General features: G+C 37.6%; 3 protein-coding genes across 7 annotated transcripts; 1 reads left to right on the forward strand and 2 right to left on the reverse strand.

Annotated features, from left to right (window-relative positions):
• Positions 1-1,334: 1,334 nt before the first annotated feature.
• Positions 1,335-20,546, reverse strand: ccdc13 (coiled-coil domain containing 13). 5 transcript variants are annotated; one of them, XM_034137329.1, is made up of 14 exons: positions 20,461-20,546; positions 10,111-10,295; positions 9,771-9,919; positions 9,540-9,682; positions 9,269-9,349; positions 9,066-9,182; positions 8,874-8,978; positions 8,553-8,723; positions 8,307-8,483; positions 7,664-7,867; positions 7,409-7,503; positions 7,115-7,177; positions 6,403-6,520; positions 1,335-6,285 (listed from the first exon to the last, which is right to left on the reverse strand). In XM_034137329.1, exons 2-13 carry the CDS (start codon positions 10,290-10,292, stop codon positions 6,442-6,444), a joined length of 1,566 nt encoding a protein of 521 aa, XP_033993220.1. In that variant the 5' UTR covers positions 10,293-10,295; positions 20,461-20,546; the 3' UTR covers positions 1,335-6,285; positions 6,403-6,441. The 5 variants fall into 5 exon arrangements, with proteins under 5 accessions (XP_033993220.1, XP_033993222.1, XP_033993223.1 ...); XM_034137331.1 differs by lacking the exon at positions 20,461-20,546 and adding an exon at positions 10,920-11,025 and having other exon boundaries at positions 9,066-9,179; XM_034137332.1 differs by lacking the exon at positions 20,461-20,546 and adding an exon at positions 10,920-11,025 and having other exon boundaries at positions 7,664-7,861.
• higd1a (HIG1 hypoxia inducible domain family, member 1A) lies at positions 11,790-16,365 on the reverse strand. Its single transcript, XM_034137335.1, has 4 exons — positions 16,214-16,365; positions 15,599-15,673; positions 13,372-13,506; positions 11,790-13,167 (listed from the first exon to the last, which is right to left on the reverse strand). The coding sequence occupies exons 2-4, from the start codon at positions 15,666-15,668 to the stop codon at positions 13,094-13,096; spliced, it is 279 nt and encodes a 92-aa protein (XP_033993226.1). The 5' UTR covers positions 15,669-15,673; positions 16,214-16,365; the 3' UTR covers positions 11,790-13,093.
• LOC117488443 (7-alpha-hydroxycholest-4-en-3-one 12-alpha-hydroxylase-like) lies at positions 20,472-22,910 on the forward strand. Its single transcript, XM_034137333.1, has one exon. It carries the CDS (start codon positions 20,497-20,499, stop codon positions 22,030-22,032), a length of 1,536 nt encoding a protein of 511 aa, XP_033993224.1. The 5' UTR covers positions 20,472-20,496; the 3' UTR covers positions 22,033-22,910.
• The last annotated feature ends 1,637 nt before the right edge of the window (positions 22,911-24,547 follow it).

Genomic DNA, 24,547 nt, shown 5'->3' on the forward strand with positions numbered 1-24,547 from the left:
TGTAGTTAAGGTCAAAATGAATATGAAAAACAATCGGAAGTGCCATCAAAAATGGCTCAAAATGGCGTCTTGACAGTGATACCGTCACAGGGTGATGGTTTAGCTCTATTTATGGGTAACCACCAAAGCCTGAGTAGAATATCTGTCCTTTGATAAATGCTATATTCATCAGCTTTATGCCAACCTTGCAGGGCAGATAGTATTTTCCCTGAAAACAGCATTTTGCTGCAGCTGGACACAAATGCTTACGATGCTGAGTTTGGACCAACATTAATATCATGTTCTTTAAAAGTACAACCTGTCCATTTGAACAGATCATATTGCCAGGAGGTACTTTGGCACCAACCTCATCTCAACTTCTAATGTGAATTTAAAATCCAATTTTCAAACCCATACTATGATGGCCAGACTTGATACATGCCTGCAGATTACATAATGATTTCAGTAAAGTAACTGCATTCAACTGCCTGAAGCACCCCGTTGAGGCATGCATCAAGCATCATCCTCAGTACAGGTCTAAAAGGCGTATAGTATTACATTTACTTTTTTCATAATAGCACCATCTAGACAACTTTACTTGGTCCTGGGTAAATCTTTAATTAACAGTGACAAATTGATCTTGTCTACACATATTAGACAATTTGGCTCACATTAATCACAAAACTTGGGCACTATACATTGTGTGAATTGATCCAGGAGAAATCACTTGACCATATGTAGCACACTTTAATCTGACTTCCCTGTTATGATTAATGGGAAATGCAGCCGGTCCTAAGGGTTTTGGTGATAATGAGAACCCTTATCCTCAGCCTCAGTCGGAAACAGCTCCCAGTGATTGGCTCTTGTCGGAGGTGTTGGATGCAATCACCATAACAGGACTATGGAATATAAAAGAGCCTGCTGTGTTGCTTGAATAAAACTTTGGGTTTTGAATTTCTTGTCATTACATTATTTGAGAATAGATTTGTTTTTTGTAGCCTGGTTTGTCAAAGTTAACAATACAATAATAAGAGAGGTGCTCAAATAGTTTTCTGTCCTGGCATTTTATTTGTCTTCAATGGAGGTTTAAATACATTAAGCATCCAATTCACCCCTTTTTGAAATTACATGTCTATCTGTATTACGGCTACTTAATCATTTAAATGAAAATGATTGAGAATTGAGAATAAATTATTTTATCATCATCACCAATGCTGTATTAAGAATTGTGTGGGAAATGTACACTGGCTAAAGAGCTCAACATAATACAAATTATGAAAATACACCCAACAGATAAAACACAAGAAATATATATAAATATATATATATATTTTATTAAAAAAACTGCTCTAAAACAAGGAAATACATTCACCAATTTGACATAAAATAAATGTTGATAAAGAAACCCAGAAAAGACAAGCAAATACAGTCCAACACAACTCAAGTTAATATTTTTCAATATGCACTCTTGCTTCTATCACATGAAGTTAGATACATGCAACTAAATAAACTAAACAGATTGAGATCTCCTTGTATTCTTAGTATCTGGATGTGTTGGTGAAGAATGGGTTAAGAAGGATGTGTTGCATCTTCATGTATCAAACACTGAAATGTAATACAGGGAGTCAAAAGGCCTCCTCCATTGGGACTAACTGTGAGTGCTTGACATTTCCGTCCTATGGCCAAATGTTGAGCTGTATTCTGTGCGATAGAAGAGAGATGCTTGGAGCCATTAACACCTGTTATCCGTGTAGACTCCGTAGAGGAACATTAGGGTGGTAGAGCTGGCCTGTACATTTGTGTTATGTTATACAAGTATGTCCCACCTTCTATGTTTTTACAGAATAACAAATCAGTTATATAAGATAGATGCAGGAACAGATAACAGCGTATTCAGAATGGAGCAGCTGACGTAAATAAGCACACCATCTCTACATTTTTTAATTGAGTAGCACTCTGCTTTAATAATGTAACTCATTAGGGATTTTCTTGAAAGCTTGAAATATCTGAGCATCTTCATTTTTTCTCTGCTTTCACCTTTACATAGCGCACTAAATATAGAGCCAGTTTATTAGGCTTTGCAGACATAATGAGACCCATTAAGCATTAATCATCGGGTGTGATTGTGTCTAGACAAAGCTTTCATATTCATAAAGCATACACAACAAACATATTTCTCTGCCAGCCTCCTGGGGGTTTGAGGTGGCTCAGCTGGCATGTCATCCCCTTTTGTTTCTCCCAATTATTTCTATCTCTCTCTTCACTGTGAACTCTCAGATAAAGGTAAAACTTAATAGATCAGTAGCCTGTTATCAGCCGTGCTCATGCATGAGCACGGCTGATAACAGGCTACTGATGCACACATCTCCCTCAGGCAGAAAATCCCACTGGCAGTGATCGTATTCAAGAGCAAAATGTCAAAGCCATTGTGTCAGCATGTGTAAAGGGACTTGTTAAACAAATGTGTTCTTCAAGGGACTTGCCCTCAGAGTGGCTTAAACATTGAGATACCCTTATTGATCCCCACTGGGGACATTTGGTTGTTGCAGAAAACGGACAGGAATAAATAGAGATTTATATGCAGAAAAATACAAGGTGTTTATATAATATAATAATAAAACAAAATAGGAAACTACACAGTAGGATTTGGAGACAAATAGCATGGTGAGATGACAGTGGGGCTGATAAAGTGACAGTGTTGTGATTTATTATTAAGGATATCCACACTAGTGATGATGGACACACATGTGACAGCCAATGACCCAAACATCCGGCTATGGAAGAGTTTGGCTACAAATATATACTGCCTGTCTTTCATCTGACAAGAGCCGTTTTTTGAGGCATTTCAAATTGCTCAAACATAATGTTGAAGATTTCTAGATGCTGAATTAAAACAAAACTGCTTTTTCCTTTTTTCAAGACAGTCATCCGACTTGAGGCTGAGTGTTTCCTGGAGAAATTGATTATTTCCGAGACGGAACATTTGACAGAACATAGGAAGCAATTTAATTTCAGAGTCAAGTGTGACAGCTGGGTTAGTACAGCAATTTGGAGGGAGGAAAGCTGCAAGCAGCAGAAAGAATGCTATTGTCAGAGTTTGAGGAGCTACAGTAAAATGTATACCAGTTTTCTATGCTGTCAACATTTCATAGTCAGTTTGTGTTAAGTGTCAGTTTGATTAATTGTAGCAAGATATTCTACAGTAATGTCACCGCTGTGTTTATCTTTACACCTTTATCTTTATTTGATATCATAATTATCAACTCTTTAATTCAAAACATAGCTTTCAGAAGCAGTGAGATCATTTTCATGTTAATATCTATTGATTTAATCACAACTAGGTAATTCTAATGACAGTTAAAATGTACAGTATTAATAGCACATCATTGCTGTGTACAACAGAGTACAAAGCGATTGTTTAAGTGGCATTTTTGGCTACAGATAGTGTTATTGCTGGACAAGTCAACAAGTCACTGACTGTCAGAACAACCCATCACAAAAGGTTGATGTGCAGTATATGACCAACCACACTGCCATCTAGTGATGCCATCCTGCTGAGATAATCAAAAGACTAACAAAGAGCATGCTGTATTGACATGATATAAACTTGATTTTTTTAAAAGCCAACATTGCTTACTAAGTTTCAAATACACATTTGTGGGTGATTGTAGTAAAACGCCATCATACTTTATTGTAGAAGTCCACTCCTGCTTTACACTATGATCAACATTTCACTTGTTGAGCTTATCAGTGTTTCACCACTGGCTTAGTAAAGATAACAGCCCATTACTTTATTTCTACTTACTGTAAATGAGCACATTAGGACACCGCTGTTTATTTTCTTTCCATTACATGTAAATGAGAGGCACTAGGAGATGAATGGACTCATAGAGGCACAAACCGTTTGCTGGCCTGAGTAAAGTTCACAGAACCCTCATATACTGATGGCTAACTTTAACCTCTGCGTTCACGGCTCCACTATTTACTTTAGTTTCTGGATGCAGTCAATGGTCTGCAGGAAGCATTGGTCCAGAACGAGGGAATACCTCTGAGGAGAAGGATGGAGAAAGGAGTCATTCAAAGCTGGAATGACAAATAGGTGAGGCTGTTTACGTATGCTGTGTTTACATAAGTTTGTGTTTGGTTTGGTGGGTTATTGGGCATTTTGGAATAAATCTACACCTTTCTGCGTAATACAGCTACATAAAACGATATTAAAATTGTTTGGGGAAGTGTAATTTATTTGAAAGTGATGACACTATTAAAAAAATTAAATCAACCAGAGTAGTCACATTATCTGTGACATTAATTTGTGACTGAAATTAAACAGTGAAATTAATATTGAACGGCAATGAGCTTGAATTCAGATCCAATAGCCTGTAATATCTCTCTATCACCTATGACCAAATATAAGCTTTGTATTAAATGTTTGAGAAAATATTGGACATGCTCTACAAAACTGATTTATGAGGTTGTATATTATTAGATTATTTAAGTTAAAAATCTATTTTACAAGAGAGTCATGGCCAAGATTGTCTGCAGACAATTTAAAGCACGCCTAAACAAAAATGTGTTAAGTTCAACATTTTCTCTTGAATTGAATGCAGGAAGGGACCATGACACGTATTTTCACCAACACCTTTTCTCACGCACATTTCGAAAACAGTATATGTATTAGGCAATCCTGCAAGGCATGCAGTCATGAAGCTAATGGTATCTCATCTGTTCCTACAATGACATCTCCCTCTACTACATTAAAGCGTGCCTCTCCTTCTATCCAGGAGGTATTTAACACAAGCAGTTTTTTGTTACTCTGAGCATAAAGGCTTTCTTCATCACATTCAAACTCTGATATTTTTGTCTTGTGGCACTTTTCTCGCTCAGTCCAATGGGGACCTGCCAATCTCCCACAGGGTCCTGGAAGAAATAGTGCGGTATTTGAAGCAGCACACTAACTCAGCCATGGTTTTAAATTAAGCGTGATGTGGAGGGAGAGGAAAGGTGGAAGGGGGGTTTCTGCTGAAATCCTTTTGGCTACATCGGAAGAAAATAACTCGGATGTTAGTATGAATGTGGAGCGCAGTCCCACCAGGCTGTGCACGTCCAAGCAACCTTTGGGTTGAGGAGCGAGGCGTGCATTCTGTACATACGTGTGACACGCTCTGGGGACTGTACGGAGGACTAGAGTGGGAGTTTGTGTAGCTTGAGCCCTCATTCATTTTCAACCACTATTCCCACACATCTGGTTTTAAGTCAGAAATGATTAGCAGGAATATTTAAAACGTAATATTGAAATGTATGGGAACTTAACTGGGGTGTTTACTGTTTGTCTTGGCCTGTCACACATTTATGAACAACCATCTGGGGCCAAAAAAAACTCATAACTCTAGGAAAGTCATAGCCATGAATGTAAACAATATATTCAAAACATTTGGTAAAGATTGGGTTTGCCTTCCATTGATTAAATTGGACATTCCGGATAGCTTACAAAACAGACTGTTGCTTTCTATACATGTAATGCACTTCAGGTTACCCGCAGAGGAAAACACATGCAGAGTTTCAATGAAATGTGACATTTATAAAACTGCAAGCAGAGAAAATCTGAATCAAAAATGTCTGTACTCAGTAGGAACACTTGTCACACCACGGTTACATTTGAAAGCTCTGCTGCTCGAGCTACTCAAATTGCCAAAAGCACAAAGGAACCAACAGCAACCGTCTTGAAAGGTTTCATATGGAGAAAAAGACCTCGATCCGTGTGATGTTTTTTGTGGCAGAGGAGGAGAGCCTGTTTCCTGCAGACTGCTGTGTGTCACATGTGACAGGAGAAGGTAGGGCTCAGCTGGAAGTGAGGCTGAGCAGGGACCGGCCAGTTCCCCTGGTTAGTGTCTAGTCTGGGCTGTCACAGAGCCTGCAGGAAAACATGCTTGGCTTGTTTCATCGCGTCATTGCAGAGCTGCCGGTCATGGTGGAGAGTGCTCTTTAGCGATGCCCTCAGCGCCTGCGTTTCCTCCAGCTAAATGTCCAACCAGGAGACAACAAACAAAAGCAACATGGACATCTCTGTGCTGCCCAAACATGAGGGCTTGAAATGAGCACTGTCCATAAACAATATGTCCTTTGCCAGGCATCATTATTTCTGTCCTCTTGTGTAAATCTTGAGTTGGAAAAACAAAAATCTTGCTTCTTTTAAAAATAAGATGTTGACAAATGACAACCAATGTTTCCGACCATCTACCAGTTCCTGTTGCTCGGCGACTGCTGCCCCACTGATTCTGGGGAAAAGTGCTTCTGAGGGGCAGAGCTCTGATAGCAAGAAACAAGATAGACATGGTATAATACTTATAACATAGTCAGGGAATTTGAAAAGAAGAGGAAAAATGTCAAATCTATTTGAAATTGTCACATCACACTGTAACTGACCTTTGCATACCAGTTTTTCCCTTGCTGACTGCCCAGTCCTTACTTTGGATCGATTTGTGTCGACTCCACCTGCTTTTCGAGGATCTTGCGGCGCTCCTCCTGGTTCGTCTCTTGTTCTCTGGAATATTTAAGCAAGGTCTCTGATTAAAAATGTATTTAAAATGATTACATTCCCTCATCGATGGTGACCTTAGAGATGCACTAATGAGACTTTAGATGGACATAGATTCATTGATAGATTTACTAACTCATTAAATAATCATTTAATAGAGAAGTAGTCAGCAATACATAACAACCTGCAGTGCTAAGAAAACCATATCAAGAATCCATGGCTCTGAAAAGAGCTTGTATTAAGAACCACAAATTAAAATAATGTTTGGGTGGTGAATCAGAGGCATAACTTTGATGTCTATGATGCCCAAAAACAAGCCACATCAAAATATAATCTCAGAGGTTCAGTGTTTCTCATGTGAATAATTTAACAGACCCGCAAACAAACAAAGTCTCAGCGCCTCGTGTCTCATGGAGTCTCTCCTTCTGAGCACAGGGGTTTTTATAGTCATTACACTGACTCATTAGTGCGCTCACATCAGCTGAATATTGTGGACATTTTGAAGAACTTGGGCCCCTGAAAACAACACTGAAAAACAACTTGCTCAGTCCAACACATTGTGTAGCAAATTATAAATAGGGTAGCAGTGTGTCCACTTACTTGAATTCTATACTGCTTCCCACAGCAGGCAACACCAGTTTATGACCAAATTTAGAAACAGAACTGCAAAAATATAAAAATAAATTACTCTCTGAAAAACAGGCATCAAACAAAATCAAAACAGTCTGAGTGACTTGTTGTAAAAGATGTCTTAAAAACCAAGTCTTACTGTAACAGTTAGCAGAAAATAATACTTTAAGATTAAATTAAAAGATCTGACTAATTCCATTCAAATAATATTTTATGTATGCATATCCAATGATAATTAAGCACAAGTTTCATTACTGTACGTACCCTGAAAATGTTATTCTTTTGTCAATGTCTCCCTCTTCAGGCGGAGATCCTGTACTGCAAAGTGTTGTCTTGGACTGCCTCTCATCGCTCTCTTGCTGCAAACATTGATTGTATATCATGAATGCATTTTTAAAAAAGTATTGCAACGTTTTGAAGGGACATATATTACATTTTTGTTCCATTTACTTAGAATTGAAATACATTATCGTTGAGTTTGTCTTTCATTCCCATAGTTTTGCATTTGAGTGTTTTTACGTTGACAGACAGCTGCTGTATTTGGTCCTCCAGTTCTTTGATTCTGGCCTCTCTCTCAGCCACGGTCTGCCTCAGCCTGTGGATGACAGCGTTGTGCTGAAAAGGCTCGCTGCTCAGCTGTTGTCTCGACGGGGTCTCCTGGCTCTGGACAATTTGCTGTTGGCCGAGCTGTCTCAGCACCTCCTGCATCTGAGACTGCTGTTTCTACCAGAAATAGAAGAGGCGGTTATTGTTAAGAGCAATTTACAGGCTAGGCGTATCACAAAAGATCCTTCTTTCTGTAGTCTGTGACAGTATGTCCTATACAGTATGAGGGTCTAAGGACAAAGGTTGTTCATATTCATATTCTGAACAAACTTTAAAGTCCCCCGAGACGAATGTTGAATGTGGGATTTTGGGCTGTATAAATAAAGTTTGATTTATTGATTGATTGTTTGTGCCTGTGTAACACGATCTGAACTGTGTACTTAATAAACCATTAGATATGTTAACTATTAGATGCCTTTAATGGAGCATTTGCTGCTAAACCCCAAATAAATCATGTTATGTACCTTCTCCCTAACAGAGCTACAACCTGAAATGTGTGTAGAAATAATATAAAGTTTCCTAACATAGATATTATTCTCTTGTCTCATAGCCTTACCAGCAGGGCATCCACTAGCTCATTATCATGTGTCTCCTTTTCCAGGAGGGTGGAGATCTGGACCTTCAGAGATTTTATTTCGGTAGACAGAGATTTGTTCCTGGCTTTAGAGGCTTCCAACTTTTTTTTCACATCCTCATGGTCCTTCAGGATGGCCTCATAGTCCGCTGAGATCCTCTGGAAGAAGAGCAGGGTCTCATCAACAAATACTCATATTCAAATGCATTTACAATTAATGATACACACCTCATATGCCTCCCTCTTTTCCTTTTCGATGGTGCGGATGTAGCTGAGGTTCCTCTCTTGAGGAAGGGTTTTCTGGAGGACTTTCTTGTCAAAAAGCTCTTCCTCCAAACTCAGGATGCTTGGCTGTCTCTGCTGAGTTGACCGGTTCAGCTGCTGCTCCAGGTCCCGAACCTGTTGCACAACACCCAGTTATGTTCATGTTGAGTTTGGTTGTTTGATTTATATTTTTGCTTTTTTATAGTGACTATACAATGTATTTTTAACTCTGTGACTAGCTTAATGACTTAACTTCGAGGTGGATTATTATGAGTTTCAGCTTACCCTTGTCTGAAGAGCCATTATTTGCTGTGATCGACCTCTAAAGCTCCCAGGGCTGTTCAGTAATTGCTGAAAGTTGACCTCCTCTCCAATCTCACTAGTTAAAACCTACAGTACAGTTCATATTTTAGATATGGAAGTCAATGCTGATTAATTATTTCAATTAGAGTAGCTACAGGTATAACATCATTCTACCTTCTGAGCTACTTTCAGCTCCTGTTTGGCAGATTGAACCTGGTTGCGATACTCAGTTGCTTTCAGCTGGGCAGCAGCTAGTTTTTCCTGAAGAGATTTCACCACTGGATGTTCCTGCTTTTGTGAACAGATGACACGAGATTCAGAATAAGTTGCCATCATTAAAATAAAAAAGTTATGGGAATTTTCACATTTATTCTTACCTCACAGTCTTCAGACGTTTTATGCTGTGACTTTGTAATAATCTTTTGCCCAGGTGGAGAGAACACCAACGCCGCCTGCAGCTATAGAGAGAAGCATAATGTGAAACGTATATATTGTTTATTCCCTTGGTAAAAATATATTTCACAAATATAATTTTAAAAACATATCTTTGTTTGAGCAATTATTGAATTTAAAACAAGGTGTAAGGATTTGTGTGACATCAATCCGCAAATCAAATAAAATGTCACAATCAAATCAAAACTCAGCTACCTCCTTCTCAAGCTCTTTGACTCTGTTGCTGTTTTGCTTAGATTTAATTTTTTCTCGCTCAATTTCAACATTAAGCTCTCGATTCTTCTTGGACAGCTCAACAATCTTGGTGGCTGCGATATCCCCTGCCAGGCCCGACGTGCCTAAATGGAGGAGAGGATAAGTCACAAGGAAGCTCTGATGTAGCCATCATTCTTTATATTACTGTGGTGCAAAGCGTTGGTGTTTTACCTGCTAATACCAGTCGCTCTTCTTCTCTTTTCTTGTTCAGGTGTTTAATTTCAAAATCTTTCTCACTCAGTAGTTTGAAGAGCCGACCATTTTCATCCTTTAACTCCCTCAGCTGGTCTAGCAAAGGTTGTTTGTCTTTCTGCAGCAGTCTATAGGGAGGTCATTAAGACAAATAGACACTAAATAGATAACAGTGGTTCAATGCAAGTATAAAAACATGATTCTTCAACAATAAATAGTTGATTAGAATGTATGCTTATTTATATGTTGTGTGCAATTAATAAAGTTACATAACAAATACAAATGTACCATACAAAACTATATTTTAGCCAGGACTCACCTGTGCTCGACATTCTCTGCCTGAATACCTTGCTTAGATAGATCCAAATCCTCCTGGGTTTCAATGACATTAAGCTTATCTGGTTCTTTCTCCTTTGTCCTATCCAGTTTTCTTTTCTCCTGCTGCTTTTGTAGCGCTTGGAACTGAAGCCGTAAGTCGTTCATTTCATCCTCATGCTCCATGATCTATGATTTATAGCATAAGAAAAAATAATTCAACTTATAAAGGTGGAAAATAGTTAAAAGTTGTGGGGGCATTTGGTTAAAGTTATATCATGGTTTTTTTTATATTCCTCTGGATTTGAAGTTAATAGATTTGGCATGTGTTTGTTTTAACTCAATCAAATAATAAATAGGCCTACATTTTACGAACTTGTCAATTGGTAGTTTCATTGCCTATATTTTACCATTGACCAAATCCAAGAACTTCTTTAAATAAATGCTGAAAAGGTAATTATTGTGAGAATTACAGCAAACATGAGACCATCATATCTTTATAGCTCCAAGAGATAATGACATATAAGACCTCCTTCTTGTTGTGCAAAGTCCATGACTGTTGTTATTGATGACCACTGACCTTTATTTGAAAATGCATGAGCCTTAACAGACCGAAACTGACAACTTTAAGCAAAAATAAACACTACTGTATGCTAGATTTCGTAACGAGCAATTAGCAAGCTTCTGTTGATGTTGACGATAATATGAGTAGCCTACCTGTGAATACACAGATGTCATGACAAATTCGAGTCTTCAAACTTCTTACTAAGTAGGCTTCAGTTAAATTTGAAAAAGCTAAGAAAAATAACTCACCCGTGGTGTATGTGTCCAAGTACCGTCCTTTTAAACACATTATATTCTGTTTTGCAACCTTTTGAACCGAATGTGAAAAACCCTTCCTCGCTGATTGCGACGCTACTGCGTCCATAGCAACGGCACTCTCGAGAGTTAGGACAAGATCTCGCGAGAGCAATAATGTAGCTCTGGGAACATAGCATAAAAGTATTTTTCTCCCATGTTAATATTATTACCAAGCAATATCCTAAAAGACCATTGGAGGGCGACATACATTACACAGTGAAGGGTGTTTTCCAGTCTCTATTATGCAAACACACATACGCACATGTATTGTGTGGTCATAAGATATTGGCCCCCGGTGTTTTTTGACCTTATACATAGAAATGGCAATGGAATCCTCAATTGGAATTATTTTGATAAAAAAAAACTGTAAATAAATGATATAGTGTAACATGATAAATATCAGTTGGCATCAGCACACTCACAAGTGCAAAGTCACAATGACACAGCATTTAAGAGCCTCTTGCCAACATGAAATGACGCATTTCATTTCCTGTTGATCTGAGGGTGGGAAAGTATTTTAAAGCTTGATAGATATCAGTCCAGGAATGAAGTTCCTGGCCGTTTTATTTGAGGTATGGCGAATGTTCAAATATGTGATGGGAATTGTTAGACACCAACTGTTGCACAATAAAACAATGACTAAACATTTCCCATTTACAGGGAGTATCAAACAAGAAAGAATGACCTAGACACAATAATTTTTTTTGTCATGAACTGTAGGCTACATTTAAAAAGAAACATTTGTTATGAATATGTTTAAACATTCCAAATATATGTGAAAAAAAGCGTATATGGAGAGTTTTCAAAACATACACAAAGACATTTTAGAATTACAAGACTTTTATTTGTATTTCCAGAAAAGAAATATTTCCGTATTTTCACACAACATTCAAAACTTAACTTGGTGAATAACTTAACAAGGCATCTATTTAAGCATATCCCAATGTAGGCTACAGTATATAATGATCATTAATTGTGTGAAGATGTACCCAAGTAACCTAGTCTCATATGTCCCATGAAGACTTGTCAATCTTCTGAAACATTGGACCACAGTGTATCACAAGATTATGACAGAAATGTGAAGAAGAAGACATGGCCTTTGCAATCATTTTGTGTAAAAAATATGAAATAAAAACACACATTTTATTTATACAAAGGATATTTGTGGTTTTGTTTCCTGTTTTGTTCCTTCTTTAATTTCTGTGTGATTAGTTTATAAATGTGTGTGACTATCTGATACTGTGGTGAGTCCCTATGGGTGAGTCGCAAACCTTTTGTGACCTTGTTGTTTACATAATGTCTAAACACAGGCCTTGTTTGAGACCAGATGTTGGCAAAACTCCCTAAGCATTCGGATGTCCGTTAAAAAAATAAAAATAAAGTGGACCAAGGTGCAATCAGTTTCCATTTGACAAAAATACTTGCGTAATTACATAAAAATAAATCGCTGGTGTAAGACAAAGAAAAAAAGAAGAGAAATGTCTGATTTCCTATTGGTGGTTGTTTTAAATATAGTCTTAGCCTAGTCCAACTTAGTAGTTTTTGATATTTAAAACACACTTCTTCTGGAAGAGCTGTAAATAATAGGTGGAGTTAAAACGCTCCAGAACACTAGTTAGTTTGCTCAAACCTGCCTTATTTTAAATAGCCAAGATAACATCAATAAATACCGCTTTTATTTCATTCACTCAAACCCCTAAAACAATTGGCTGAACCTTTATACAAAGTCGTACACTAAGACATTTTACAAAGTGCAGACGTTCCTCTATTTGGGTGAAAAAGAAAAGATCCCGAAAATCTCATGTTGATGATGATCTGACAGCAGATTCACACAATTCTGCTATGCCGATCAGCGGAGTATCCAACCTACAATGAGGCGATTCTTTCAGGGGTACAATTTGAAATTGAGTAAAGGAACCAAAAGTGAGTTGAGTCAGTGAAACGGAGGCATTAGAGGATAAGCATTAGAGGTACTCAATTGGACAGACCAATTTACAGTAGAGGTGAGCTGCTAAAGGGGATGTGTGCATACAAAATATATCACACATCTGTACAAATAAACTTTCAACACACCTTAACATGAGGTAATATTAAGGGATATAAAATGTCCATCTTAGAGTCCATGTTCACTTGTCTTTCAAGGCTTTCTGTTCTTCTCTGGGTTTCACAATGTAATCTTTGTACATTGAATACAGAACCCCTAAAAACAAAGAAACAACAGGGATAAGTTACACATTAACCTTTACAATCTACTTGTATCATTGAAAAGTAAAATTGGTCATAATGTAACCAGCCAGAATCCAGACCTATATTTCTTTTAAGGATACAGTTTTAATCCAAACCACTTGTAATTAAAAATAAAATCTACTAAAATCAAATACATCATGATAAACAAGATACATACCAATGGTTATGGCACCAACCACAAAGCCTTGGGCACCTACACGCATGTGAATCAGGTGAACTGACATTTTTGTATCGCCACGATTTTTCATTTTCATCAGTCTCCAAGCCACAATGGCAAAGAATCCAGCCATTCCTGCAAGTAGAAAAGAGAAAGATCAATTTAATTTGATAACTCAAACAAACTTCAACAACAATTAAAGTGCAGTATTAAAAATGGGGGAGACTCAAAAAGGTACCATGTGAAATAACATAATGTGAATAATTTCCATGTGTTGTGAAACTGTGAATGGATCATAGCATGAACCTACAAATTGAGACCTTCCTAGACTTTCTCGGTAAAAACGAAGCCAGCCCTTTTTGCTGGAAAAATCCAAATGATGTAACGGTTGGGTAAGCTGCCTATGTCTTGCATCTACACAGATCCTATAGCGCCAACAGTGTGTAGCTAACGTAGAAAGCACCGTTTTGAGTGGATAACTTTGGCTATTTTCCAGTATCCCTGGGCTGATCTGGCTCATAAACTAGCTAGCTTCCTGTTTGTAAATTACTTAATAAACTCATGTTACAAGCAATCAATGCATGATCAATGAAGCGGAGTTAAGTTGAGCAGTGTTTCCTTCACTTAGATTTAATACTATATTTGGCAACCCTTTTTTTAGCATTTGGCTGATGCCCAAGATGCTAACTTTGCTTGTGCCTATGGAATGTTTGAACCAAATAAGAAACCCGATGTTTCGCGCAGCTCAAATCAGAAATAGTCTATAACTAAACATAACGCATTAAAGCATCCGGCATGTTATAACATGGCATATATTTATTGTCTATTAAGTAGACGCAGTCTGATGTATAGCTATAATTAGAAAATTACACAGCGAACAAACATTTTTAGAAAATGCTTTTTCAAATGGCATTGGATGTTAGCTTAACATTTGGACAGTTTCACCAATTTAAAGGCTCTGTGTTTCCAGATCTGGCAAAATTGTGTTGATGACAAAACCTAACCGCACAAATTGGTCTTCAGAGTTGTATTATTTTTATTATTTGGCCACTTAAAAATGCCATTTATGTGTAAGCATGGGTGGAAGGGATGTTGCTTGTGAAAAATGGATTCAATTAAGACATTGATGACCTCTGGGGCAAAATAATTGGTCATCATTCCAATACTACTGTACACTGAGAACTCTGGTGTGTTGTCGAACACACTACACAAGTAGGGGCATAGTGTTCAGAGTGGCATGGCATTTTCCAAACAAAGGTTTTCTGAATTAAAGCTCACCTATTATGCTATATTTGAATAATATATTATAGGGCCATATCTATACAAAACATGTCTCTGAGGTGCTTTGCTCAAAATACCAAACAGATCACCCATTGTAGCATGCCTCATACCTATAACCTGTTACGAAAGTGCCGACACATATTCTCTCTAGTACAGCGTTAGCTCTGAGTGTTAGCGATGCTTGCTAATGTAAATACAGACCATATTACTTGCAAAACACATTGCGCATTGTTTCTGGTACAACAATGTTTCTGAAAGGGGACGATAGGTTGGGCCGTGGGCGGATGTATAAAAGACATTAAAAAGTTCATTTTGCATAATAGTTAAAGGTGGGGTAGGTAAGTTTGAGAAACCGGCTCGAGATACACTTTTTGTTATATTCCATGGAATGCTCTTAACATCCCGATAGCAATGAATATCTTAAGTGCTTTGACAAAAAATCCATAAAAAAATGTCATCTGTGGAAGCCGTAGTACTGTAAGCACGACCAATCATTTTAGCCGGCCCGGCTAAAATAACTGGATGGCCTACCTGCCTGTCAGCCTTCCATCTGTGCACAAACTTATCTCGTGCCCTCATTGGTAATGTGCGCGTTCGTGTGTGTTGGAGGAGGGGCTCTGTAAGGAAGTGGCAGATTTTTTCCGGCTGTGTATTTTCAAATTCTAGCGATTTCGAGCTGGTTTCTCCAAAATTACCTACCCCACCTTTAAAGACTGTATGAGTGCGACACACCATCAGACCTGCCACTAGTTTCCTAAAGAGGAGGGGCACTACATAAATCTGCACAGATACAGGAAATGGACTCTCAGTGTGTCATCTCTTTCGATACTGCCTTGAGTAACACTTATCAAAAACACCAGAAAGTTCATTTAAAAGAATACTTTCAAACAAGTTAGATTAATTTTACTTTGTTCGTGATAATCATTAGGGCACAGTATGTACTTACCCACTGGAACAAATGGATTCTCCTTTGCCTTTCGCATGAACTTGGATTCATTCTCTTCATAATCAGACATCTTGACTAAGTAGGAGAAGAAAAAAGGAAAATGATATACAAATTTGACTTAGAGGTTTTAGCAATCCAGCTAATTCAGTACAGGATCCAATCCATCCATTGTTAGATTCATATAAACTGCGCTGTAAACCTTTATTAGAGTCTGGGGTAAGCTTCATGATGTAGCCTACATATTAGTAACCCAAGTTTGTTTTTGACTCAATGTTCAGATAGATCTAATGTCCATTTCACATGAACTGCTAAAGGTTAAACATGAAGGGCAGAGAGTCAATAAACGACCTTTCTTGCTATTATTATTATTATTATTATTATTATTATTATTATTATTCTCTGCATATTGTAAGATAGGCTATGTATAAACGAGTATGTTATGCTAAGTAATACTGTTTTACATGTTGAGCATAGGCAACATAAAATAAACACCGGAGAGAATACACTAAAACAATCCAGATAGAGGACTTACACAATGGAGGACTTACGTTACTGTTTTAACACCAGAGAAAACATCTATTAGCCTACGACACAGTTGGCAAAACAATGTCTTACCTGTTAACGGGGTGTGTCGTCAAATGAATCGCCTGAAAACAAATTGTCCCTCAAATGTTTAGCAGTCTTCAGAGCTTCAGATCGCACGTAGTGTGGAGGAAGTGGCAAGCCGGCAACGTGATGTAACTACCGTACTACGTAGGTCTAACGTCAGCGGTGACACGCGTGTGTAACGTTCACATCACAAGACAAAATGGTAAAACATAGAAAATCCCTTAAATTAAGTTCCGTATAAAATGTGTGTAGGTCCAGGCATTATTTAAGTCAAAGTTAAACTTAATACAATATGATATCCCCTCTGGCTGCATAGCATATGTTCGCTATTAGTATTATCATACGCATCTGATTATGCTCAGGCTACAGAGACTGATGGTGGTAGTGAATCTGATGTGTACCGAACGCAGCATCACTTGTACAACACACTCAGAAAATCCAAGATAGTGAAACAAATGTTGGGTACTACTTCTGGTCCGATCGGCGTGTAGTTTGTTTCGCAGCTGTACTTCTAGCTGGAAATATTATACGTTAACACTTTTCAATGTTAAATATCACACCCACACACTCTCTGGCCTGACGTTTGTTTGCGCCTCTGTAAAATCTCTTCTTACGTTCGTCCCTGCCTTACTGTTGTTTAAACGAAGGTGGAGGTAGATGGGGTTGAATACTCTTGTTTTGGTGTGGATCTTTGGGATGATGTAACAGAATGTTCAAATTGTTCTAGTTCTAATGGCAGCACCGTGCACGTTTCTGAAACGTGCTGGATCCTGGATGCGATTTAGGACATAACAATAGAGATGACATTAGGCTACTAATAATAATAATATTTATGTTCCACATTTTTTGTTTTATGAGACACTTCACAATTACTTTAAAGGTCACCTATTATGCAAAATCCACTTTTTCCTGTCTTTTATACATAACAAAATATTTGCTCACTTTTTGTCCTGATCCATTTATATAAAAACCTGACTGAAAAATGAGCTGATCAGATTTTGGCCACTTTATAATGTCATAACGATTTGTTGGCTTGTGTAACCATTAGCCAATAACCAACCAAGGTCACACCCCACACCTTATCACCTGAATCTCTTCCTAGAGTACCATTGTGTTTGTTTTAACCAAATATCTTGCAGAGGGGCGTGGGGAGTGGCTCCTTATTTTCATCTAAGTAAAAGACAGAATCAGCACTTTTTAAACAGGGCTGAAACAGAGGAGTTTATGGGATGCTACAATGCATGATCTGTTTGGTATTTCGAGGCCAAACACTTCAGAGACATGTTAGGTATATATCTGAGACCTATAATAAAGTAATGAAAAACAGTATAATAGGGGACCTTTAACTTATGCAAATCGACAATCCTCTGATTTTTTTCTTGAAATTATCAAATGTTGCCGGCCAAGTTATATACTAGGAACTATTTATTGAAAAAACGGTATTTCCTTTTTTATAGAGCTGCAGAATAAATATTTAGTATCTTCCCGGAAGAAACTTGAAACGTTTCTGCAGAGCGTCTGCAGTGTGTCCTTTCTTGAAAAGGACATTCAGAACAGCTTTGAAGCCCTAATGAGCCTGGAGTATTTCCTTTATACAATTATGGACTATCGGGTCCCACTGATCATGAACCAAGCCTTGATGTGTACTGTAGATTAAAGTAGACAGATAACGTAGGAGTGCTGCAAACAACCAATATCTTCCAGACAACCTTCTGAGAACCCTGTTGTTTAGTGAAATGTAGTGCCATATCTCAGTGTAGCCTACTTCTTACTGATCCAACCTTTATATATACAGTCTATGGATCCAACACATATGTCTTAGCTGATCTGGGGAAGTAATATTGTAAATTACCAATTAATATGTTTACGCTAGCTTTTCACTTTGCCTTGTACCCAGACAAGGAAATAGAACTTAAATTCAAAGAACTGTCTAAAGCAAGCTGCATCAGTCAATAGGAACAAGCCTGAATGTATCTTTTGTCAGTCACCAAGATGACAGGCAAAACACTTAAAAAAAATGAAATACTTTTATATTTAAAAGGCTAACCTATCATTGTAGCTGCACCATACCCACTCAAAAAACTGTCATAAATGCATAAATAAAGAAACAACTTATTGTCCATACCATAAAAAGTATCGCATGGGCGTGACTTTGTTTGAGAAAGATACATTTTTCCAGATTTGACATCAGCATAGCAGAAGACAAAATATGTCCCTCCCCCAGGTGATGAACCTCCAGCACCTGCAGGAAAAGCCAATGCATAGACCTCTGGACCACATATGTGTTTTTAAAACAATGATCTGCAACTGAAGGTTTTGCTGTGATGTGATTTGTACCTTTATGCACATAACGAGCTCAAAGGTATGGAGGACAGAACATGTACAAAAAAAAGAAAACAGGAATAAAAAAATACAAAAATAAATAAATGTGGAAGTAAATACAGGAATAAATAAATACATGTCGAAATAAAAATGGACATAAATAAAAATATATAAGTTAAGAATAAAACAGAACACAGATTTTATTTATTTATGTATTTCTGTGTCCGTATGCCAATGAGGTCCTAACCTCAGTCTAGAGCAGGGGTGTCAAACTCAATTTCATCGCGGGCCACATCAGCATTATGGCTGCTCTCAAAGGGCCGGTTGTAACTGTAAGACTATACAAAAATACATATATAAATATATATATAAAATAATGTATTATATTACATTATTGCCTCTGCATTGGATTATTATCAGATAGGGTAATAACTTCATAATTACTAAGTCTCTTCAGTCAGAATGTCACAAAATGATTTTAAAAGAAAAGCCAAATTCTGGAAAAAAGAAGTGACATTGAAAAAAGAAGTGACATTTTAAAAAACAGAAGTGACATTTTGAAAAAAAGAAGGGACATTTAAAAAAAGAAGAAGTGACATTTAAAAAAAAGAAGTGAATTTTGAAAGAAAAGTCAAATTCTGAGAAAAGGGCAAATTCTAAGAAAAAAGTCATATTTTGAAGAAAAAAAGTCAAATTCTGAGAACAAAGTCAAATTTGAGATGCATTGTGGGACATGTAGTTTATTGGCAACGTGCTGTAAATCATAATTTAACCGTATAATTAACATATAATATTCTTTGCAAGCTCTTGTGGGGCCACATGCAAATAAAGTCATGTGCCGGATTTGGCCCCCGGGCCTTGAGTTTGACACCCCTGGTCTAGAGCATGTTCAAAGAAAAGAAAATCCCTTCACACATCTCCTAACACTTCCCCTGGTGGTTTTACTGCTCTAATAACGTCTGTTTAAGGTATAAAGCAGGGGTACTCAAACTTTTTTATTAACGGTCCAGTTGTGAACTTTATACAAGGTCACTGGTCCGGATCAATGCCGGATACATTTTTCATATTAAATATCTTTATAAGTGAGTTTTTATGATTGTATTATCTATTATATTATTATTTTATTTATTCCATTTTCGTTTTTTGCAGTTACTCTTAATCATTACGTTTTTAGATTTTTTCCCCCCACCTCCAGTTGAGCCTTTAATTCACCAAAACACTAGAAACAAATTAAATGTTCCTTGATTGAATGAACTTAGAAAAGTACTTGGTGTGAACGCGCCTATGGAGTGATTTATTATTTTTTAATCACAGTGAAAATGCAATGTCCTAAACTGCATGAAAATATAATTTTCTGCCATTGAGTATGAGAATATATATATTTCTCTTAAAGGAGCTCAGCACTGTATTTAAAGATAAGTTTACTTTTTAAAGATAAAGTTAGAAGTACCTAAAGAGATGAATTTGTGTGGGATGATAATCACTTCACAGTCACTGTGATTTCTTTACATATGCTGCTGTACCCATAGTGCCACCTTGTGGTTACAAAATGGTATTAAAAGATAGAGGGGCAAGTTGGGCAATGGAGAGCCTATCTGGACCCTTTCTCTTTGCCAAAAACAAGACAGAAAAAAATATAATTGTTAATAGGAATGTTTTTGTTACATGTGCTAACAAAAAGTGTAATTATTATTTTCTTGTGAGTACTTTTTTGTGTAGCTAAATATAGTGTTTCATCAAACACATTACAGGATATTCAAAGCCATATTTGTAACATACCAATGATTTATTTATGTTTCATTCAGACCATGTGCTTGGCTGTTTTTTTGACCAGTTAATTGTTTCCTGCTTAAAAGGAAAAGCATTGAGATTGCAGTTTGTGGAAAAGGGAGGAGCAAAAGTTAGTATATCATGAACGATGTTAACCTTACCTTTCACTCTCTGTTTGTCTTTCAGAGAAATCAGTCATGGGGCTGCTGCTGCCGATTCTTCTTGCCTTTCTTGCTGCTCTGCTGGGAGGGCTGTACCTTCTCGGGGTTTTTCGACAACGGAGACCAGGAGAACCCCCTTTGGATAAGGGGCTCATGCCTTGGCTGGGTCATGTCTTAGAGTTTCGCAGGAACACATTGAAGTTCCTGGAGAGGATGAAGCAAAAGCATGGCGATGTGTTCACAGTACAGCTGGGAGGGTGTTATATTACATTCCTTCAGGACCCTCTTTCGTTTGGGTCGTTTGTTAAGGAGAGCAGAGAAAAACTGGACTTCAGTAAGTTTGCTGTTCAATTGGTATACAGAGTGTTTGGTTACAAAGCTGCAGAGGGCGGACACCAAATTCTCCATATGGCCAGCAACAAGCACCTCAAGGGGGATGGTCTGGCAGTAATGACACAAGCCATGATGAGTAATTTGCAGAACCTAATGTTGCACAGCATAGGCACATCTGCAGACGAAGGAACCTGGATAGACGAGGGGTTGTTTAATTACAGCTATAATATTGTCTTCAGGGCCGGCTACTTATCTCTATTTGGCAATGAGCCACACAACACAGAGGGAAATGAGAGGAAAGCCAAAGAGAAAGACCGAGTTGATTCACAAGCCTTATTTAGCGAGTTTCGTAAATATGACCAACTCTTTCCCAACCTGGCCTACGGGATCCTGCTGCCAAGGCAAAGGTTGGAAGTCGAGAGGCTAATGGGATTTTTCTTGGACAGTGTATCAGTGCAGAAGATAAAGTCAAGGGACAATGTGAGTCGTTGGTTGTGGGACATCCAGCAGGCCACAGAGGAGATTGGTTCAGAGGAGACAATGAGAAGCAGATACATGTTTGTGCTTCTTTGGGCCTCTCAGGGCAACACAGGGCCTTCTGCATTCTGGCTGCTCCTTTTCCTCATGAAACACCCAGAAGCCATGGCAGCAGTGAAGGAAGAAGTAGATACACTTCTGAAGGAATTTGGGCAAGAAGTCCAACGTGGTGGGCCTTTAGTAAACCTGACCCGTGAAATGCTGATGAAAACACCAGTCCTGGACAGTGCTGTAGAAGAGACCCTCCGACTCACTGCTGCACCTGTCCTCACCAGAGCAGTGCTTCAGGATATGACCCTCAAGATGGCTGATGGGCGTGAATACTTCCTACGAAAGGGGGACAAAATGGCAGCCTTTCCTTACAGTGCCGTTCACATTGACCCAGAGATCCACCCTGACCCACATGCATTCAAATATGACCGCTTTCTCAATCCAGACGGGACCAAGAAAACTGATTTCTACAAAGCAGGAAAGAAGGTGAAGTACTACAACATGCCCTGGGGTGCAGGGGTCTCCATGTGTCCTGGGCGTTTTTTTGCTACCAATGAGCTGAAGCAGTTTGTTTTCCTCATGTTGGTTTATTTTGAGTTTGAGCTGAAGAAACCCGATGAGAAGATACCTGGAATCGACTTCAGGCGATGGGGCTTTGGATCAATGCAACCCGACAGAGATGTTCAGTTTCGATACAGACTCAGATATTAAACGAAGCAATGGTTAACATCTTTCTGATTAAATGTTACCTGATTTTAGACATCACTGTAAGTACTTTGAAAATTACGTAGGAAAATTGTGATTCTAGTATTAAGGGTTATTTTTCATACTGTACCAATTTTGAATTTTATTAGAGGTCTGTACAGGGGTGAGAAAAAAGAAGAAGAAATAGCCGGTGTTATCCAGCTGCTGTTGTATATGTAGGTCATGAACTCGATTGGAACGTCATTCTGTTTGTTGCAATAGAAGGTCAAGGTTGGGTTTTATTCTGGGAAGTTCCGACCTCAAATTACGTAATTATGTAATTCACCCAAATAACAAAAAGTCACATTGATGATTAATGTGACTGGCGTAGAAATATATTGATACACAAAAACACATGTATTTACAAAATCTGAATTTTGACCAATTTGAACTCTTGTTATAGTTCATATGTGTCACCTGGAAATCTAATTATATGCCTACTACTTTCTGCAATTCAGGTTTCATATCTTACTGTACATTTATCTTCCTAATTGAAAACTGAAGGAGTTTACCAATATTCTTAATACAATTATACTATTTTTCCAAGTTGGTGGTGGAGGATGTGGATTATTGTGTTGATTGTTGAACCACAGAAATAATACAATGTTCCAAACTGTATAGAATATAATTGTATGCCATTCAGTAATAAGACTGGGATTAGATATATTTCTGTAATTGCTGTGCTGCAATCCAAAATATGATATCTTGCTGTTGTAATACAAAACAATGATTAAAATACTTGTTCCACTATGAGTTGGGAGAAAATTACAACATAACTTTTACAACTAACAAATAATAACATTGTATTTACTATAATAATAATAAACTTCAAAATGAACACTAAATGTTTTACAAAGATCGCTTATTTGATGAACCCACAGTGCCACACTATGGTTTTTGAAATGGTCTTAAAATAATTAAAATATCATCACTAATAGAGTATTTTGTTTAGAATTGTTATTTTGTATCTTTCTTGTTTACGGCAAAGAGAAAGGGTCCAGATAGCCTCTCCATTGCCCAATCTTCCCTTCTATTTACATGACCCTTACACCGGTTTCTAAATTATTTGCTGTTTCAAGGGAATATTAAATCAATGCATGCAAGCCAAGCCAAAGGACCAAATCTCTGCAGTTAGCAAATAGGTACAATGCCTATGTTAGAAATCTTTATCCTTCTTTATCCTTATGGAACTCAGGTGTGCTAGTGAAGATATGAAAGGAGGAAGGAGGAGTTTGGGGTCTGAAGTTGAGAGCCCCTGCTGCTAGTAGTAGTAGTAGTAGTAGTGGTAGTATACTATAGTAGTAGTTGTAGTATTAGGAGGAGGAGTAGTAGGAGTAGTAGTATTAGGTTTCCTTTTTATTTATAGGATATGAGAAAACATGGCATGTATAACCGGAATAATTAAATGTTTGGAGGAAGACGAATTGCTTAGGCCACATTTTCAATTTCACATTTACTTTCACTTACATATTGCTTTTGTACCATAAGGAGAGGTTTGCAGTTTTGTTTTTCTACGGGACGAGAGAATTACATGCGAAAGTTGTTTTCACAACTAAATTCAATTTAAAAAGGGCCCAAAACTGACATTCTGGAGAAAGATGATTATCACCCTACATTCCAACTTTGTTAAACAGCTGCTTTGATGTGGAATGCCCACACAGAAACAAACATGCACACATCTGGTACTAATGCTTTCCACATGTCTCTTTGTCATTTAAAGGAACTGACAACACAAGGGCTCAGGAACAGAGAACTGTTTGATAAGCCTGCCGGAAATACCATATTTTGTAAAACTATAATAATTGCCAAACTTATAATATTACCTGACAGCATTAGTTAAGGTTGGCTGATGCTAACATTAGTTTAGCAATATGTTGGCTTAAGAGTTGATATTTGTGTTTGTCAGCTGAATGAGCCAGTTTTGCATACTTTATGATATATTTGTTTTATTTTCAGTCAAAGTATATGAAAGAATCAAAATTGCAGTGAGGTCAAAGATACATATATCACCTGGCAACCAAACATATAGCTATTTTTAGCATCAGACAACGTTATATAGCATTAGCCAGCCATCATATTACTTATATAACAAACTGTTAGCTGGTCATGTCTCCTGACAAAATAGTTAATTGTAACATCAACACTGCAAGCCAAGGCATAGATTCCTTGTAACAACTTTAGCTCTTAAGTGAGCTACTTGCTAACTAAACTATCCTTCAACATTTTGGACACATGCGGCACCACTTTGTTTGGATTCTTTTAGGGATTTTCACAGATGTATCTGGGCTGATTTGATTGTTTCAATGCACAGCTGGGATGAAAATCCAATAATTTCGACCACTTTGATCTGACTACATTACATAAGGATACTGTCCGTCAGAACCTACCACAATGCCTAAAACATTTCAACACACATTAATTATCACTTTGATTGTATTTAATTGTTTACCTACAGGCAGACTTTTCATCTAACTTGTCTAAT

This window comes from Trematomus bernacchii, unplaced genomic scaffold, assembly GCF_902827165.1.
Source record: "Trematomus bernacchii unplaced genomic scaffold, fTreBer1.1, whole genome shotgun sequence".
NCBI lineage: Eukaryota > Metazoa > Chordata > Actinopteri > Perciformes > Nototheniidae > Trematomus > Trematomus bernacchii.

What these genes read in the sequence shown, in the direction of transcription:
- ccdc13 (XM_034137329.1), bottom strand. Translation starts at nt 10,292, where the DNA reads ATGGAGCATGAGGATGAAATGAACGACTTACGGCTTCAGTTCCAAGCG. An exon ending in TCAAAGAGCTTGAGAAGGAG is followed by an intron (nt 9,350 to 9,539) that starts GTAGCTGAGTTT and finishes TTCTCTCTATAG; the next exon opens with CTGCAGGCGGCGTTGGTGTT. An exon ending in GGAAGCAGTATAGAATTCAA is followed by an intron (nt 6,521 to 7,114) that starts GTAAGTGGACAC and finishes TAAATATTCCAG; the next exon opens with AGAACAAGAGACGAACCAGG.
- higd1a (XM_034137335.1), bottom strand. Translation starts at nt 15,668, where the DNA reads ATGTCTGATTATGAAGAGAATGAATCCAAGTTCATGCGAAAGGCAAAG. An exon ending in GAATCCATTTGTTCCAGTGG is followed by an intron (nt 13,507 to 15,598) that starts GTAAGTACATAC and finishes TTCTACTTGCAG; the next exon opens with GAATGGCTGGATTCTTTGCC. An exon ending in GGTTGGTGCCATAACCATTG is followed by an intron (nt 13,168 to 13,371) that starts GTATGTATCTTG and finishes CTTTGTTTTTAG; the next exon opens with GGGTTCTGTATTCAATGTAC.
- LOC117488443 (XM_034137333.1), top strand. Translation starts at nt 20,497, where the DNA reads ATGGGGCTGCTGCTGCCGATTCTTCTTGCCTTTCTTGCTGCTCTGCTG.